General features: G+C 42.6%; 1 protein-coding gene across 2 annotated transcripts in view; it reads left to right on the top strand.

Annotated features, from left to right (window-relative positions):
* LOC147885749 (kinesin-like protein KIN-14I) overlaps nt 1–2,323 on the top strand; it is a 93,868-nt gene extending 91,545 nt beyond the window's left edge. For both annotated transcript variants that reach the window (XM_087396118.1, XM_087396117.1), the window contains 3 exons: nt 772–969; nt 1,128–1,399; nt 1,501–2,323. In XM_087396118.1, the coding sequence (XP_087252244.1) occupies nt 772–969; nt 1,128–1,399; nt 1,501–1,675 (645 nt within the window). In that variant the 3' untranslated portion in view covers nt 1,676–2,323. The remainder of the gene's footprint in view (nt 1–771; nt 970–1,127; nt 1,400–1,500) is intronic.
* The last annotated feature ends 15,641 nt before the right edge of the window (nt 2,324–17,964 follow it).

Consider the following 17,964-nt stretch of genomic DNA (forward strand, 5'->3'; position numbering starts at 1 on the left):
GGACAATGATACTTTGGGCAATTCATTGAGGACAATGCCCTACTTAATACACTTCTCCCAAGGAGTTAACCCTATGAAAGTGCCAAGTCCAGGGACTGCTCCCTCAAAGAGACCTCCGAATACTCCATATCCTAGTAAGGGATGGGTGATTGGCTGTATCAAGGCGTCAGTGGGGGGGTGATTCTGCCATCAATGTGGTTCATTTTTATGAATCTGACAGAATTGGTTATTCTTCTCTTGCAAGTATAGAAGATATCAAAGGGGACGAGGTGTGTGACTAAGGGGCTCTCCATTTAAGGTGACAAGTCATATGGTCTGTCTCATGCAATGATGCCATGGTTCAAAGCATAGTGAGCTGCTATCACCTTTTTTAAGCTGATATTGGATCCATCTAGTTTCCTTACATGTGTTTCATTGTAGGACTTTGAATTCTTTGTCTGCTAAATATGTCGTTTGGAAATGGTCGCTAATTCTGTGTTCCACCTTGAAGCTTAAAATGTGGGAAGTGAATTTGTGCATGCTGCCTGCCTGCAAATAGGGAGTCAGTCTTGTGTGCGTTTTTTTTAGGTACTTTTTTCCTATATTGCACACCAGAACATTTTAAATGCATATTGTAGAGATGTTTATAAGGATTTGACAGTTTTCTGAATCCATTCTTCTATCATACATTCTATTTCTCCCAATCTTGTAATTCATTCACCTCTCACAAGCATTCCTACAACCAATACAGCCAGCCAATTTATTCCCATTTGTTTGTATGTGTTCTTACAGGGTATGGTGCTTGTTGAAAACAGTACACTTGTTTCAATCTCAACTTTGGATGAACTGGAAGCAATCGTGATGAAAGGGCTAGACAGACGCCATATTTCAGGCACTCAGATGAATGCAGAGAGTTCACGTTCCCACCTTGTTCTTTCTATAGTTATTGAGAGCACAAACCGTCAAACACAGGTTCAAGTGAAGGGAAAGGTAAAGTTCCTACATCTGCATATCAACACTTTTCTTCAGACCCTTGATGTGCTCTCTTTCATTTTTAGATCACCTCTTGCAAATGTGGAGACAGCTAAATATATTCCAACGAGAAGATGCTATGCTTGCATTGTTTATGTTTCTTCTGTCTGTTGCAGCTGAGTTTTGTTGACTTGGCTGGTTCTGAGCGGATTAAGAAATCAGGCTCTAGTGGGGAGCAGCTGAAGGAGGCACAAAGCATTAACAAGTCCCTATCAGCACTTGGTGATGTAATCAGTGCATTGGCAACAGAGGAACAACATATTCCATACCGAAATCACAAGCTTACAATGTTAATGAGTGATTCGCTTGGGGGCAATGCGAAAACGCTGATGTTCGTAAATATCTCCCCTGCGGAATCAAACCTGGATGAGACCTACAATTCTCTTGGGTACAATTCCTAGCACTTGAACCTTCAGTTTCAAAAAGGAGAATTGCATGTTTATTGGATCCAGAACTTTGAATTTATTGGCTTTCCTTGTTATGCCTCAGTTATGCATCACGTGTGCGAGCCATCACTAATGATGCTACCAAAAACATATCATCAAAGGAAGTAGTACGTCTGAAGAAGCTAGTCACTTATTGGAAGGAGCAGGCTGGCAAAAGGCCAGAGGAGGAAGACCTTGAGGAGATCCAGGATGAGCGTCACATAAAGGAAAAGGTGTAAGCATGTGAGAGATTTCAACAACATAGTCGTTGTGCACGAGTGTGAGTCAAAGAAGCTTCTCGGCATGCAGAAGCTGCACGGCCACTGTTTGTCACATGATTGCTTATAGCAGGAATATCAATCTAAAGGCATTTTTGTGATGCTTGTACAAAGTATTCGAAGCTACCATACATCTGAGACGATTTGGTTTATGCGGTGTGGCTAATCGATCCCTTGGTCCTCTCAAGATCAAGCAGCTCCCAAGCATGGGTTCGTTGGCTCTTGAAGCATTTTATTCATAGTTCTTCACAAATTTGTAAGATGCATGGTCTCTATTTGAGGCCCACGATCAAGGCTCTTGAATTTACATTATTTGATAATTTTATTTTGTGCAAAGCTTTGTGAAGAACTCTCTGGTCAGGAAAGCCAGTGTGGTATCCTGGCATTAAATAAGAAACAGGGAAGTTGTACCTTGGATGCAAAATTTTTAATCCACAGAGAAATGATGAGGGTGCTGATTGATTCAAGCAAGCATGATCACTCCAATTACATAGGAAACTTTCAAGAGCGAGTCTCCATTCACAATATTTCAGATTTCACGAAGTTAAGAAGAGACATATCTATCTCAGAAGAAATAGAATGGCATGTGTTGGGGACCATGAAGAAGCAACTTGTGGCAGTTCAATGAGCTAGCTTTGGTGCTCTTTAAATGTTGAAAATGTGGGAATTATAGTTTCTCATCTCCCTGTGTCTTCTGTCACACAGACTCACATATTTTCATCTAATGATAGATCGTAGATGGTGACCTAAGATGGCAGGTTTCAAGCATTGGAATTTATAAGTCCCCTCGCAATTAGAGATTTCAAGTGCTAAAACCTTTAAAGTTCTAGGAGGAGACAATCATTAATGAGAAATTTTAAGCAGTCTTGATTAAATAGTATATTTATTTTTGATTTGCAAGGACCATGCCTGCCTTTGATTCTAATTTTTAAATATTAGACACCTGAATATTAAACACTGAATGGATACATCATCTTTATTTCGTGATGTTTGTCCCCTTGTCAGAATAACGCCATGCTTGCCTTTGATTCTAATTTAAAAAATAAATTCATAGCTGGTGTTAGAAACACTCAATGGATATATTATCTCTATCTAGTGATTTCATGCTCCCTTCAACTAATTATCAGTAGTACTCCTTCCATACTCTTCCTTCTTTGGCAACCAAATGTTTCAGATAACATTACCCTCTTTCTTTGGTGTATGTTTGGTGTTTTGTCAGATAGGCTTGCCTCTTCTTGCACCTTCTCATTTGAGTATGATCCTCATGCGTAGAGGTCGTGTGCTGCGCTGTACTTATAACTTTTTGGGAAAGCATATGTACATTCCTTAGTGCTAAATGCTTGTCAGCAGAATCGTTTGACTACTTATAGACTTTGTCAGTTCATCAATATATGGCAACAAGAAGGACATAGAGATAAATATTTAAATAGATGACAAAGTGTATACAAAAACTTAAATGGGAGTCCAAACTCACATGCCAAAGAGGAAATTCTCTGCTTTTTTGTGCAAGATGGTAAAAGAAATACACAAATTGGGAAAATTTCACTGCCAGAATCCCTTCACGGCATGCATATGTTTGTTGCACCTCTTAATTTGGTCAATAAAACATTAGTTGTGCTGCTCATTGACCGTCTTGCTTGCATTGGCACCTCTCTCGTCTCTTCACCATGGTACACTAGCTTTCAAGCTAAGCCATTGAGATTAAGAGGTCATTACTAAAGTTAGGACATCTTATATTGCATTGGAGTAGTTGTGAGTTGTCCTTTGAGTTACCATGCATAATTCAAGGCAATGAAGCATATACATATACAGGTGAAGTCACAATGCTTCTTGTGTGGAGTGTTTTTCTACATTGTTTGATGTTTGTAATGTTGTGTCGGGATTTGCTGTTGCATTATCCATAGTGTGTCACTATTTTAGACTAGCTAGTTGAAGCTTGACACCATTTTTAAGCCATATCTTCATTTTATTGAGAAATTGTTCATGTGAAACTCATATTGAGAGCTGGTCATAATATGTGTGTGTGTGTGTGTGTGAGAGAGAGAGAGAGAGAGAGAGAGAGAGAGAGAGGGTTAAGGGTCTTGATGTGATGCATGAGTGCTTTGAAGATACAAGGAAGGATTAAAAGGATCCCGCCTCTATGGTGGGCATCTTGGTTGAGGTTGATGAGATTGTAGATCCTATTAGGAAATACACAAAAAATGCAGCTGTTATCTTTTCCCCAGGTTGGATGTCTATTAAAGTTGATGTGGAAAGGATTGATGGGGATTGTGGGAGGATGCTTTTGTGCTAGAAGGTTCATTATACAGTCGGATTCTTTGAAGTAATCATGAAAGATGAACAACATAAGCTATGCTAGAAAGTGAATCATACAGCCAAGGGGGTTCTTTGAACTAATTATGAAGGATGAACAACATAAGCAAATGCTTTTGGAGCATTCTCCTCTCTATTATGGGCAGCTAATGGTATATGTATTACCTTGGTCTCCCACACATGATTATCCCAAGTGCTGTTCAGGATAAATGGAAGGCTAAAGTCCCTTCGGATGGCAATGATAATACCCTCTATAGCCCAAGCAAAAGGTGAACTTGGTTTGGAATCTCCAACGAGAATAGTCTCAGCTAGGAGGTATCTTCCATGTCGTACATGCATTGATGCATCATCTAATGATCATGCCCTTGTTGAGAATCCCCATAGACTCAGTCGGGAGGCCTCTTCCATCTTGTACTTGGATTGGTGTATCATCTAATGGTCATGCCCCCGCTGAGAATTCTAGTATGGGCATTCCTTGGTCTATAGTGATTGCAAGGCAAGCCGTACTCTATTGGGTTGTAGTGATAGCGAGTCGTATTCTTTTCTCGAAAGATGTTCTCCTTTTATTGCCTGGTCCACAGGATTTGGTGTCTCCTCAGGATGACATGCAGTCTTGATTTGTCTTTTTGGGTGATCTAGTATGTACATATGTGTAAATTTGTAAATATGCTGGCAAAAATAAAATGTTTGAGCTACAATGTATAGGGGATATTGACCTAAAAAAATGAAAGATTATATGGGCATATGTCAAGAGACTGTAGCTTGGTATAGTGGCCTTACATGAACATAATCAACATGGTTATGTAGTTTGGATAGGACACTTTGTAGGATATGATGTTTTCTATGTGGGTGACAATACTTTTGTCTATAGAATTTCTTGGTAAACATGCTTTTCAGCCTATGGTGGCTTTCAACGATTGAGATGGTTTAATGGATTGTTTTGCAATGTCTTTTGCAAGGAGAGATATATGAGTTTGCCTCAGTCTATGCCTTGCAATCATCGCATAGAAGAGCATTGATTTGCTAGCCTGTGCTTCAGTATCCTTCGGGGCAAAAATGCTTTTCTCTATGAGGATTTCAATAATGCTTTGCAGTCAGGAGACAATACGTCTGGTCATACGCATATGCTTGCCTCAGAGGGAGTGTAGCGGACTCATCTACTTTTCCTTTTTGGTCTTGGTTACCTTTGGAAAGAGGCTTGTTCAGCATAATGTCAAGTTTTCTTATCGTCCGGTGTGGATCCTTGTTGTATGCTTCATGCACATCAGTATGATGCATTTACTTGTAATATGTGGGCTGATTAAGCTCTCTTGTATTCGAATCATGCTCCACTTTGGTTGCAGTTGTCTTGTAATGATTCTAGAATGATGGATAGCGTGACTAAGACAAGGCAGAGGGCTTTCATTTTGGTAAGGGATGTTCCTCCAAGGAGTTTCATAAAGGATTAGAGGCAAAGTGAAAATGTTTGCAGGGTTAAAAATGTGGATGGTAATTGGACACATTTGAAGGCACAACTTGCTTGGGCTTGTGTTAAACACTTTCAGAGGGTGAGAAGTTATGGTTAAGTTTTATAGAGTTGTACATAATTTTTCCAATTGCACTATTTGTGCATATTTTATTGTTTTTCTTTTCTATCACCTTCGTTGCAACTTTTCATTTTTAGAAAATCTAAAAATACCAATTTAAGATGGGTGCATTGTACCAATCCTTAGAGGATAAAATAAGGTTGATGGGACAAAGAATATGTTCTCATTATCTTTCATTTTAATGTAGTATATGGTAAGTCACCTATTGTGCACACCTCTCTCTCACTCTCCATCTTCTTAACATAAATAACACTAACCATTATAGGAAGAATTAGTTGCGAATGGTACAACTAATGCTATTTTTGCCAACTGGGAGAAGGCACAACACACAACCACTTGTTGGGTGTGACATGGTGGCCAACTTGAAATTCGAAAGTGAAATCTATGTTTGCTCTAGGTTTTCCTAGAGAATTCTCACATGTTGAGCTAAAGTATAACTAGATTTGCTACAGGCAGCCTTTCCATGGTGGAGCACGTAACTACTAACTCAAAATTGAAGCTAAATCTTAGTATTTTATCAAATTTTAAAGGAAAAAGTGAATGAGTAAAATGGTTGACATGAGACGCAACACAGGGTTCATTAGTAGCCTTGGCATGTGAAGCTTTGGAGAGCCTTGCAACGACCTTATGCTCTGCTCTCACAACTTACTACAAGGTTGGAGAGGCACACAACGCTGGCTAAGTGGAGAGTGAGAATATTGTGTGCTCTACTTCGGACTTCCTCTAATGATAGTTATCTTTTTGTGCTGTCCACAGTTTATTGAACGATCTGAAAATGTTGGAATCATCCCTCTCAAGGACACACACAGATCCTCTAAGGCTCACATTAGCAAGTTAGTTTTTGAGATATTGTCTCTAAGCCTTTAAAGAAATCGCCAAAAGATGACCTGAATTTGAATTTTTAAGAAAGGTAGATGAGTGAAAGAGAGGAGAGAAAAGAGGTGAAAAGGTGTATGTGTGTGTGTGTGTGTGTGTGTGTGTGGTGGATGGGCCATTAAATAAAAGTGGGGACATGCCTATTTTGGCAAGAGTAATATAAATGTGGTGTCATACAAGAGACATAGAGAGAGGAGTACCTAACAAAAGACAACAGATTTAGGGTAAAAGACAAAAGCATTTAGGACCTCCACAAGCAAACAAAAACCTTAAACCCTAAACACATACCCTAAACACATTAGAAGCCCTTAAACTTCTACTAACCCACATTTAAACCTCATACTAGCCATAATTTGCAAGGTCAAATTGACCAAATGAACTAACTTCAAAACTATGGCCCTGATTAGCAACTCACTAACCAAATCATCCCTTAAGATCCTTGCAGGGCCAAAAACGGGTAGACATTGGCCATGAGAGACGAGTCAATCTCCGAGAGAAACTACAAAATGGAGGCCATGTCCACTTCCATCGAGCTCTCGAACTTGCCTTGCAACGGCGGGAACGTTGTTTTGTCTTTGATTGAGTATGTTGGTTGTAATCCGGTCATGGGCTGCGTCTCTACTTCTAACCATGCTGTATAGAAGCTTGTTAGGAATGCCCATGATCAACCTGATGCCAGAGCCCGCAAATGTGTCGACCACCTCAGCGTCTTGTTTTGTCCTACCTCCTCGGTCTCAAATTCTTCCGCAATTCCTTTCATTTTCACTATTTTGGATCTTCTTGGATATGCCCAGTATAATGAACTTGCATCAGTTTTACTTTCAATACATTTTCTCGATTTTGTAAAATCTACAAAATTTTGGGCAATTTATTACGGCACGAAGCCTAGGGAGAAGTTTGCGCTTTTGGAACTCTCCTGGCATCGCAATTTCGTTACACAACTTCAAAGAGTTCAAAGGACTGTCTGCCTCTATCTTCCTGTCTTGACATATTTTTCAATGCAACTACCTTCTCCTAGTGTGCAATGCTTTCTTCTCATCATCAAGGAGAACAATGATCATTCCTTCACGATGATTCACACTCTAGACTTGTTTGTTGAAAGCGATGCAACAGTTGCACGCACTAAACTTTTGGGGCCAATGTTAAGATTCCTAGCGACAGCGAGGGACCCAGCTGGTTGAATAGAATACAATAGATGCATCGGAAAGCCGGGCACAGTGTAGATTTTTGTCAAAAGATTGAGTGGCCATTGCCTACCATGAAATTCCTACAATTTCAATTTGAATCCCCCCACCCCGATTATCAGCACTCACTTAGCGCGTGGAAGCCAAGTCTCTCCATTAAGCTCGCCTCTTCTACCCTCCCAAAGAGTCTTAATGTTGGCTCCAAATCGAGTGTGTCGATTCTTCTACCAGACTTCAAATTGACGCTGGAAAGGACATATAATTTTTCTGATGCGAATCAAAATAACACATCATCGAGAGAAGCTTCCCGTGCCTCATGTGCAAGGCTAAATACTTCGTGGTAGTTCGCATAACTGTCATGTGCAGACATGCGTACACCTTCACTAGGCACTGGCAGGCACTACTGAGCTTTTTCTGGTCTTAACATTAAAAAGGTCCTTTAAGGATTTTGCAGGCTGGTGGAGGATCGGGCCTCTGTGGGTCTCGATTGTTCCTTTTAAATTCGCTTATTGTAGACAGAAGCATACTCGTGCACTTCATGAATCAACTATCTTTAGCCACCCTCATCGTCTTTTATTCTACAAAGAAATTTGCTTTTCTTGTAGTACTGCTTAGCAAAGTTAGAGCATCGAGTTGTAAACGCTGCTTAGTCCAGCATATTGGAAGTCGCTAACCTTTTCTTATAAGAGTCTCTAGTTCTCTTTTAATATATTACAATCGCACCCCGGCAAACCACTCTACCACATTCTAAAACGAACCTCTTGCTTATCATAGAGCAAATATATCAGATCACCGACACATGGTTGATTCTTGCGATTCATAAAGGCCCAAACGATACGCATTGGAAAGCTTTCCCTATTTGTCTGCTTCGATCCCTTCCAAGCATCTTGTAAACTTGCGAAGCAGCTATGCGGATATATATGTTGTACAAGAAGATACCAAAGGCAGACAACTTTGGAAAAAAGATTCTATTGATATGTGGTGGGGCTTACGCTCCAAATTCATGTTTCAACACAAAAGGATTTTGTAGAAGAATCAAATGTGAAAGTTGTTGAAAAGAGAAAACAAGACAGACACGTTCAGAAAGAGTAGCACATTGAAGAACACTTAAAATTTGCTTAGCAAAACGCTCCTACTAGTAGAGCAAAGAGGGCAGATGGCAACTCACCTACGCATTGCAGTAGGATATTTCCTATGCTTTTCAAAACTTCAAAGTTCAAAGCATCGTTCTTGGCAATTTTGAAGGTCCCTAAGAGGGAAAAGGGGTCTTATACCATGCTGCTTTCAAAATTGCCTTGAAGCCTTATGCCCTATGGCACCTTTATGGCCTCAAGGGTACTCGCTCTAATTTTTGGGGTGCTAGCCCACCTAGTGTCTTTACGGCGACAAACAGCCTAGGGGAAAAGTTTTCATTTTTTGAGCTCTCGTTGAGCCACTTGCAACAATCATGGGCATTGATTTCAAGCAAATCTAACAGTGTGAAAAGCAAGGTGCAAAAGCATACTTACGCTTTTTATCAAAAGGATGGGAGAAAAGCATAGAAGTGCTTTTGGCATAAATATATATAATTCGTAACAAGCACATGATTGTCAGCATTCTCTGTGTCTTCAAGCAATAATGGAGAAGTTTGGTTGCTTGCAGTGTCAGTGCAGAGATTTTGAGGTAAGATTCTCTCCCAATCGATGTGCGTTCGATTTTTTATATATATAGATTTGAGGTTTCGAGACAATTGACTGATTAGAGCTCTATGGGAATGATGATGATCGATCTGTCTATCTATCTATCACTCTTCACGTCAAACAAAGGCCTTGAAGAGATGAAGGCTAGCGTGGCACGCCAAAAAACACGTGTGAGGGTGGGAGGAAGCCAAAAAGAGAGAGGCGAAAAGAATGAATAAAAAGGGTGCTTTTTCGGTTTTGGTGTAAGCCCAAAAAAGCAAAGGGGGACGGTATAGGAATGAGCCTCCTTAGAAAAACGGGCTACAACGGTGGAGGTCTTGGGAGAAACGAGAATGGCGACGCAAAAACGTCGGTTTGGGTTATCACGGCGACCAGCAGAAGCTTGCACCATCACAATTCATCTGGGTTCAACCGTCAGTCCTGTCCAGCCTCGCACTGGAGCCCCAGGAGCTTGCATCAGGATCGATGTTCAATCCAACGCCGGTGCTTCCATCGACGGAAGCTTTCTTGGATGACATTTTAAGCATGCAGTGGGATCCCCGACATCCTCAGAACGTTTTGGCTTTCTTGGAGGCCTCGGAGAGACTCCTGCCCCCCAGCTCGCTTGAGCTTGCCCTCGCGCACCTCATCATGCCCAAGCTCACAGCTGCAGTGGTCTCCTGGGAACCCAGAATAGAAGCTGTCCCCATCCACACATGGCTGCTCCCATGGCTGCCCTGGTTGGGTCAACAACGCATGGAGCCTCTCCACGCTCCTATCCTCCTCAAGATTAGGGAAGCACTGCGCGCTTGGCATCCCAGCGATCCCTCAGCTCATGCCTTGATCTCTCCCTGGCAGACAGCGTTCGATGCACGCAGCTGGGAGCAGCTGCTACTCACCTCCATCGTCCCAAAGCTGAGGAGTTCTTTGCAAGAACTGGTGATAAATCCCCACCAGCAACAGCAGCAGCAGCTAGATCTGTTTCAGCGGGTGATGGCATGGGCGACTGTCATGCCTGTTGCTCATATGGAATCCATCCTTGAGGCCGACTTCTTTCCCAATTGGCAATGCGCTCTGCTCCACTGGCTGTCATCTCCTCATCCAGATCTGGACCAAGTGACGCTTTGGTATGTGGGATGGAAGTCTTTATTCACTACAGACTCGCTAGCCTGTAAGAAGATCAGCTGCCAGTTTAGGATTGCAGATGAATGGATTGATCAAGCTAAAGAGGCCAGATTGGCTCCTCCTCAGTAAACGCCCATTGCAGATCCTGCAACGAGCTATGGAGATACAAGGATGGATCAAGCTACAGAGGCCGAATTGGCTCCTACTTTATATGAGCATTAAGCTCCCCAAAACCAAAACGGTCTTAATCTCTATCAGCCAAACCGAAGATTCAAGGAAAGGTAAGCTGGGGTGGCCTCTTGACAGGGAAGCAGAGAAGATGTAGCCTATCTTACAACAATTTTAATATAGAAATTCTCTAGTCTAGCCAGCAATAGGGAGTCTGGAGCTTAGCCAACAAGGCAAGTAAACTGAAAACAATGCCTGCCATATCGATCTAATTGGAATGTAGGCTTCATCAAGCTGGATTTTAGGAAATCTTACAAGGAGAGTGAAAGATCCTCTGATGGGAGCAATGGAGCAGCAGATAAGGTTCTTACAAGAGGCCAATTCGGTGTATTGTCATTCTCTACTAAACAAATTCTCTTGAGAAAGGTATTAGCAAAGGCTTTAACAGTAACCTTACAACAGATCGAATTGGGTGCTGGGATCCCTAATAGTCAATACAACAATGGCTATTGCTTTTCTGATTAGGACTTTGATCGAGTTATTGTGCACTTGATGGAGTTGTAAAACTTCTTCCTTGGAAGATAGCAATTTCTTCTCCATCATCAGAGTAGAAACATTGTGAATGTGCTTTGATAGCATTAGAATGGTGCGACTTAGTAGTTCTTTATTAAATTTTGGACTACTTGTGATGGGTGCATTGGGTGTGTGAGTCATGTGAACATTAACTATGTGCTAGTGTTTGTCTCGTGTATTGCCATCATGTATTGTGAATCTGTTGTTCACAAGGTTACGAAATGAGCTACCCAATAAGCAATCCATGGCAATGTAAATGTTTCCAATGGATGGAGGGTTGATTCAAAAAACCCAACTTTCAGTATCAATCCGATACCTATGGTGGTGTGATATGCATTGCAATGTTTACTTTCTATGTGTTTGTTGTTTGCATTACTCTGCGGGAATGTGGTGTCACAAGTGTAGCATCGTTGTGTGTTTTACATTCTTGTGCTTATTGTTTGGTGTGCAGCTTGCATGAAATGCGTAAGTTTGTGAGGTCAATGGCATTGAACCAAAAGTCAAGGAAGGGCTATGCTTCCAAAGAGCCACTCTAGTCATATCTAGGGTGGCCAAATGGATGCTACATTTGTTATAAAGGCCATGATTTGAAAACCAAAAGTAGGGTCACGGATTGGCTACCTATGCTTAGGTTGTCAAAAGTAAAGCAAGCCTCTTTCTCTTTTCTAGCTTGATTCCCCCTTGCCTAGCTATGCTTTGGCATGATTTGAAGCTCTTGGACACTTGGGTTTCGTATAATTTTAGTTGAAATGACTTCAAAGTTGTTTTGTACTACTTTATGTATGTAAGGTCATCAGAAAATTGTAGCGAGTACTTTCACCACTTATTTCCTAAAATGCATTTGTTCAGCCCATACGTAAAGGGAAGAGCAAATGTGTTGAAGCCATGCTCCCTCCAAAGGTATTTTTGTAGTTTCTTGGCATTACTAGTGCCATCTAATTGATTTTAGTTAGAGATGGTATAAGCCTCATTTGAGGATAAATTCTTTCAATCCTCATTAAGCATGCCTACTTCCTATGCAGTCAATAAGCCACTAGCATGCTCCCATAGTTGAATTGGGTGTGATGAATGCATTTTACAAAATAAAGGATGATTTTAGTCAAGATTAAGGGTTGTGTATAGAAGTATAAAATCCAAGGTAGCTTACTGAAAGGGAGGTGTCACCAAAAAAATGCCTAAAAATATTCCTTGATCTTTCAACAAGGGGTCATAAGGTGAAATTGGGAATGTCTAGGTAGGAAAACTACACTCAATTTTATATACTATTGCAAACAATGTTATTAGGGACCTTCAAACCATGCTAGTGGCAACCACCTCTAATGGGAATGCACCATTTAGCTTTGATTGTGGAGCATAGAATCTTTATAAGGACTGCTCCGATGCGAATGCCACCTAGAACTACATATGAACCTAAAGCCAGCATTAATTTGCTGAGTGTAGGAAGAGGCCGAGTATCTTTGGCATCCTTGAATATGATCACTAGGGCCCAAGCCAAAGCCTTTAGTAAGGAACTCTATAAGCACACCAAAAGGGATAAGGCTAGTACATCTCAGCCTAGAGAGGCACCCGACAAGAGTGCAGCTAAAATGGAAAGAGGTTCAGATAAGATGATTATTCAAAGTGGGTACGATGAGGACACAACCACCTTGTCTACCTCATCCGCTTCTAGTTGTACACTCTTGGCTTTGATAACCAATTTAATCAACCACCAAAAGGTAGGGACGATACTTGGGGAGTGTTGACCTATAGGAAACCTACGACCCCAAAGGGACAGGGAGAATACCTAGACCTTGTCATTGAGAAACAACATCTTGCCGATGCACAACAATTGGTGCACGACTACCAAGAAAGATTTGAGAAATGGCTCAAGGCAAGTAAAGGAACAAACACCATCCACCCCAATTACCAAACTATGAATAGAGCCTCCAAAGCCTCCAATGTGCTCGAAAGAGTGGTTGAGGATAGTACATAAGGTTCATCAGCAAGATGCTCACTTCTAAGGCATAAAGATGTTTGATGAGGACCCTACATGGCACTAAGCAAAGGAAGAGGAGAACATGTCCTTCTATGAGTTTGAAGAGACGTAGTCACGGTGAACCAATTACACAACCGTAGGATGTGACTAGACTAGCTGCATTCCTATTCTTGCTAACGCCAAAATTCCCATTGCAAATCCGTTGCGGGAAAACCTTGTTGTATGTGGAGCCTAATCTTTCTTTTGGAGATTGTATTTTGGTTGTGCTTTGGACCCTGGCATGTTTATACGCATTCTATTAAGGGGTTAGGAGTGGGCAATGCCTCCCTAGGACTGTCATCGGGGGGTCCCAAGGGAGGTTGGCAACATGCATTGGGCCCCCCTTGATGGGTTTTGGGAGTAGCATCCCCGAAGCCAAAAATATATGAAAATTGGTGCATGAGTTGTGTGGTCGAAATTGGGCAGTGTTGACCTATAGGAAACCTACGACCCCAAAGGGACAGGGAGAATACCTAGACCTTGTCATTGAGGAACAACATCTTGCCGATGCACAACAATTAGTGCATGACTACCAAGAAAGATTTGAGAAATGGCTCAAGGAAAGTAAAGGAACAAACACCATCCACCCCAATTACCAAACTATGAATAGAGCCTCCAAAGCCTCCAATGTGCTTGAAAGAGTGGCTAAGGAAGGTACATAAGGTTCATTAGCAAGATGCTCACTTCTAAGGCATAAAGATGTTTGATGAGGACCCTGCATGGCACTAAGCAAAGGAAGAGGAGAACATGTCCTTCTACGAGTTTGAAGAGACATAGTCACGGTGAACCAATTACACAACCGTAGGATGTGACTAGACTAGTTGCATTCCTATTCACTAACATCAAAATTCCCTTTGCAAATCCGTTGCGGGAAAACCTTGTTGTATGTGGAGCTTGATCTTTCTTTTGGAGATTGTATTTTGGTTGTGATTTGGACCCTGGCATGTTTATACCCATTCTATTAAGGGGGGTTAGGGGTAGGCAACGCCTCCCTAGGACTGTCATTGGGGGGTCCCAAGGGGGGTTGGCAACATGCATTGGGCCCCCCTTGATGGGTTTTGGGAGTAGCATCCCCAAAGCCAAAAATATATGAAAATTAGTGCATGAGTTATGTGGTCAAAATTTTAAGATCAGGGTGTGGCTCACATAGCATGAGAGCAGTGGATATACTACTTGTACCTTACATCTTCTCACTGGTAGGATAAGAAAACTACAGGACTATCTATTTCTCTATGGGCATAGCCCACATTGGGTACATACATTGGTTTCTCTCTTTCTCTTCCATTTTATGTCCTTTTTGTATAGTGTATTCTATGTATTCCGCATATATTGGCTTCTCTCTTTCTCTTCCATTTTGTGCTCTTTCTATATAGTGTATTTTACATATTGGTTTCTCTCTTTCTCTTCCATATTGTGCTCTTTTTGTATATTGTATTCTACGCTCTTTCTGTATTCTATGCATTCTGCTTTTTGCATTGTTGCCCCGTTATCACCTTGTTCCTGACTACTACTAGCATCAAAGCATTTGTTTAAGCAATAGTCATTTGAATCGTTTGGAACAAGGTTCTTGGTTCGAGTGGGAGCAATGATGGAAGTAGGCAAGTTCAAAAATTGAGAGGTTCAATGGCAAAAAATACCAACATTAGAAGATTCAAATTGGAGGAATTTTGTATCCCATTGGAGACCCATCACTCTTTTGGGCACACTTTACAAAATCCTTGCCTAGGCGATCAGCATCCGACTACAGCCCCTTCTTCCAGACCTGATCCATGATACTCAGACAGGCTTTGTGCATGGCAGGAGCATTTTTGATAATATCTTTTCCTTTTGGGAAGCCACAGAGTGGGCTATGCAGAGTGGGCAGAGGCTAGCAGTTTTACTCTTGGACTTCGAGAAAGCCTATGACAGAGTAGATTGGGGTTTTCTTGAGGGCACTCTTCTACGGTTTGGATTTTCAGATGCTTGGATCAGAGGTGTGGCCTCCCTTTACAGATCAGCCCACAGCCAGGTTTTGATTGGTGGGGTAAGGGGTGACAGGTTTCAGATTTCCAGATCAGTTCATCAGGGATGCCCTTTAGCCCCCTTCCTCTTTCTTTTTGTGGCAGAAGCTATGAGTATCTTCCTTAGATCTCAGGCTGAGCTTTTTGGGCTGAGACTGCCCTTGAGACAGGAGCAGGAGCTTTTTGACTGTGAGTTGGCTGATGACACTGCTATTTTTATTCAGGCCTCCTTGCAGTCACTTGTTTCTTTCCGGACAGCCTTGGATATTTTTTGCTTAGCTGCAGGGGCACACATTAACTGGCATAAATCCTTTGGCTTTTGGATCAGTGATGAGGACACTCCAGGCTGGGGTGTTGACATTGGTTTTTCCTGGATTCAGAGGGGTGTTCCTATCAGGTATTTGGGATGCCAGGTAGGATTGGACATCTCTCCAGCTCAGCAGTTTGCCCCAGTACTAGAAAGTATAAGGAAAAAGCTCCTATTCTGGAGCTCTGCCAAACTCGACCTTGCATCTAGAGTTGTGGTAGTGAATCAGGTTCTCTTGGCCACCTCCTGGTTCGTGTGTTCTTGCTGGTGCCGGTCTAGGGATTGCATCACTCAGCTCATCAGACCAGTCAGGAATTTTTTATGGAGTGGACTTGATGGCACAGCAGATGTTGCAGCAAGGGTGGCCTGGGAGACCATTATTCTCCCTACATGTGAAGGGGGCCTTAATGTCATTGACCCGGACTTGCAGTGCAGGGCATTGCTTTGTAAGGTGGTGGTGAGGGGACTCATGCCTGGGCAGGAACCTTGGAAGGATTTCTTTTTTGGACGCATTCAGGCTTGCACACCAACCTTGGGAGATGATTGGGTAGACAGCCCTCGCTGGATTTTCACATCAGCCCCTCTCAGATCTCCTGCCTCTCCTCTCATGATTGCCATCCTGAAAGCTTGGGGGAGCTTCAGGAACACTCTTCGAAGGATTCCTCCTTCTACCGTCGAAGAGATTGATAGGCAGCCGATCATTTGGAATGATAGTATTCTTGACGAGCATGCCAGACCATTGGGCACTTCCCATTACATGCAGTGGTCTAAATGGGAGAGAGGCCCCGCCTACACAGTAGGCACTTGGAAATCTTTTATCAGGCTACCTGTGGATCAGAGACTGCAGTCCGTGAGTCACCTCAGAGGGGTAGCACGCAGGATTCAGCAGATAGATGCAGCCATCCCGGTGGAATGGACAGTTGAGCTGCCTATTACTTCCACCACTTGGATGGGAGCTTTTTCGCGGACATCAGTTCCTTTACAGGTGATCGCTCTCCGAGGTCTCGGGGAAGACGCTCTGGTATTTGATGTTGGGGATGGAGGTTTACTTTCTACATCCAGGGATGGCATTCTTCTTGAGGTTGCCTTTCAGCCTGTCAGGATTGCTGGTTTTGTGGACCTTGGAGCGGGCCTGCAGTGGTACTTAGACCCCGACCCTCTGCTCTTGGCCTTGGGATCCTGGAGGTTGTGGTTATATGGAGGTGCACCTATCAGGTGCTTGCAGTGGGACCCAGGAGAGTGGGAATGGATAGATCATGGGCACCGAGAGAGGGGGATTCCCTTCTTTCGTTTCACGGTTGGTAATGCCAGGAGGTTTCAGCTGAACAGTAGGGGTTGGATTCCCTCCAGAACCCCCCATTGGGAAAGCTTCTTCATCACCGCAGACTTGCGTAGAAATTTCTGGAGGAGGCTCTGGAAATCCCTCAGAAATAGAAAGATCACTCTTTTCTTTTGGCTTTCTATTCATGGAGGGATTGCAGTGAACCTGTGGAGATCACGTTTTGGGGCTGATCCCACTTGTCCTCGTTGTCACTCTGCAGAGGAGTCAGTGCGACATTGCCTTTGGGACTGCAGTCAGGCGAGGACTGTTTGGAAAGGGGTTGCTCGGATACTCAGCATCTTTCACACATCCCCTTTCTTCATGACTTGGGGCTCGGTCGCATGGTTATCTCTTACCGGGCCCCAGGTGTTTTATGAGGGTGAGCCTTCTTCTTGGGCACTCTCGGTCCGCCGGCATATGATAGAGCCCTGCTCTCTACAGGATGTACCACTTACTCCTTTCAGAGCTTCTCATGTTTTAGTGGACACCTCTTGGGAGATTTTGGCTAGCATTTCCTCTTGGCACATTTGGAGAGCCAGATGTACTGAGGCCTTGGATGGCACCCAGATACACCCATTACAGGTGTTCACGGGTATTTGGACTGACACGGTTCACACTTTGATAGCCATATGGGCTAGCATGCAGGGTTCTTCACGGGCAGCCTCTTCTAGAAGGACTATTTTTCTTCGAGTTTGGAGGGGTTCTCCCTTTTTCTCGGAGGCTTCTACCGGATTGAGATGGCACTTTCAGCCTCAATCCTTTCTTTTTTGCTCTTGAGCTTTTCGTGCATTGCATGATGTATCCCGTATGGAGCTTGCTCTAACGGTTTTTCTTTAATACTTAATAGAAGTCTCTTTTTGCAAAAAAAAAAAATTGGAGGATTATCTGTATGGGAGCAATGACGGAAGCAGGCAAGATCAAAATCGAGAGGTTCAATGGAAGATGCAAATTTGAGGATTATATGTACCAGAAAAACCTTTTCTTACCATTAGGTGGGATCACAAAGAAGCTTGCAAGTATGTCAATCAAAGACTGGGAAATTCTTGACAGAAAGGTACTAGGGACAATACGACTATGTTTGGCAGTATCAGTGGCTTTGAACGTTCTTGAATAGAAGACAAAAAA

This window comes from Dipteris shenzhenensis, chromosome 25, assembly GCF_047967505.1.
Source record: "Dipteris shenzhenensis isolate YYH24624 ecotype China chromosome 25, Dip_SZ_1.0, whole genome shotgun sequence".
NCBI lineage: Eukaryota > Viridiplantae > Streptophyta > Polypodiopsida > Gleicheniales > Dipteridaceae > Dipteris > Dipteris shenzhenensis.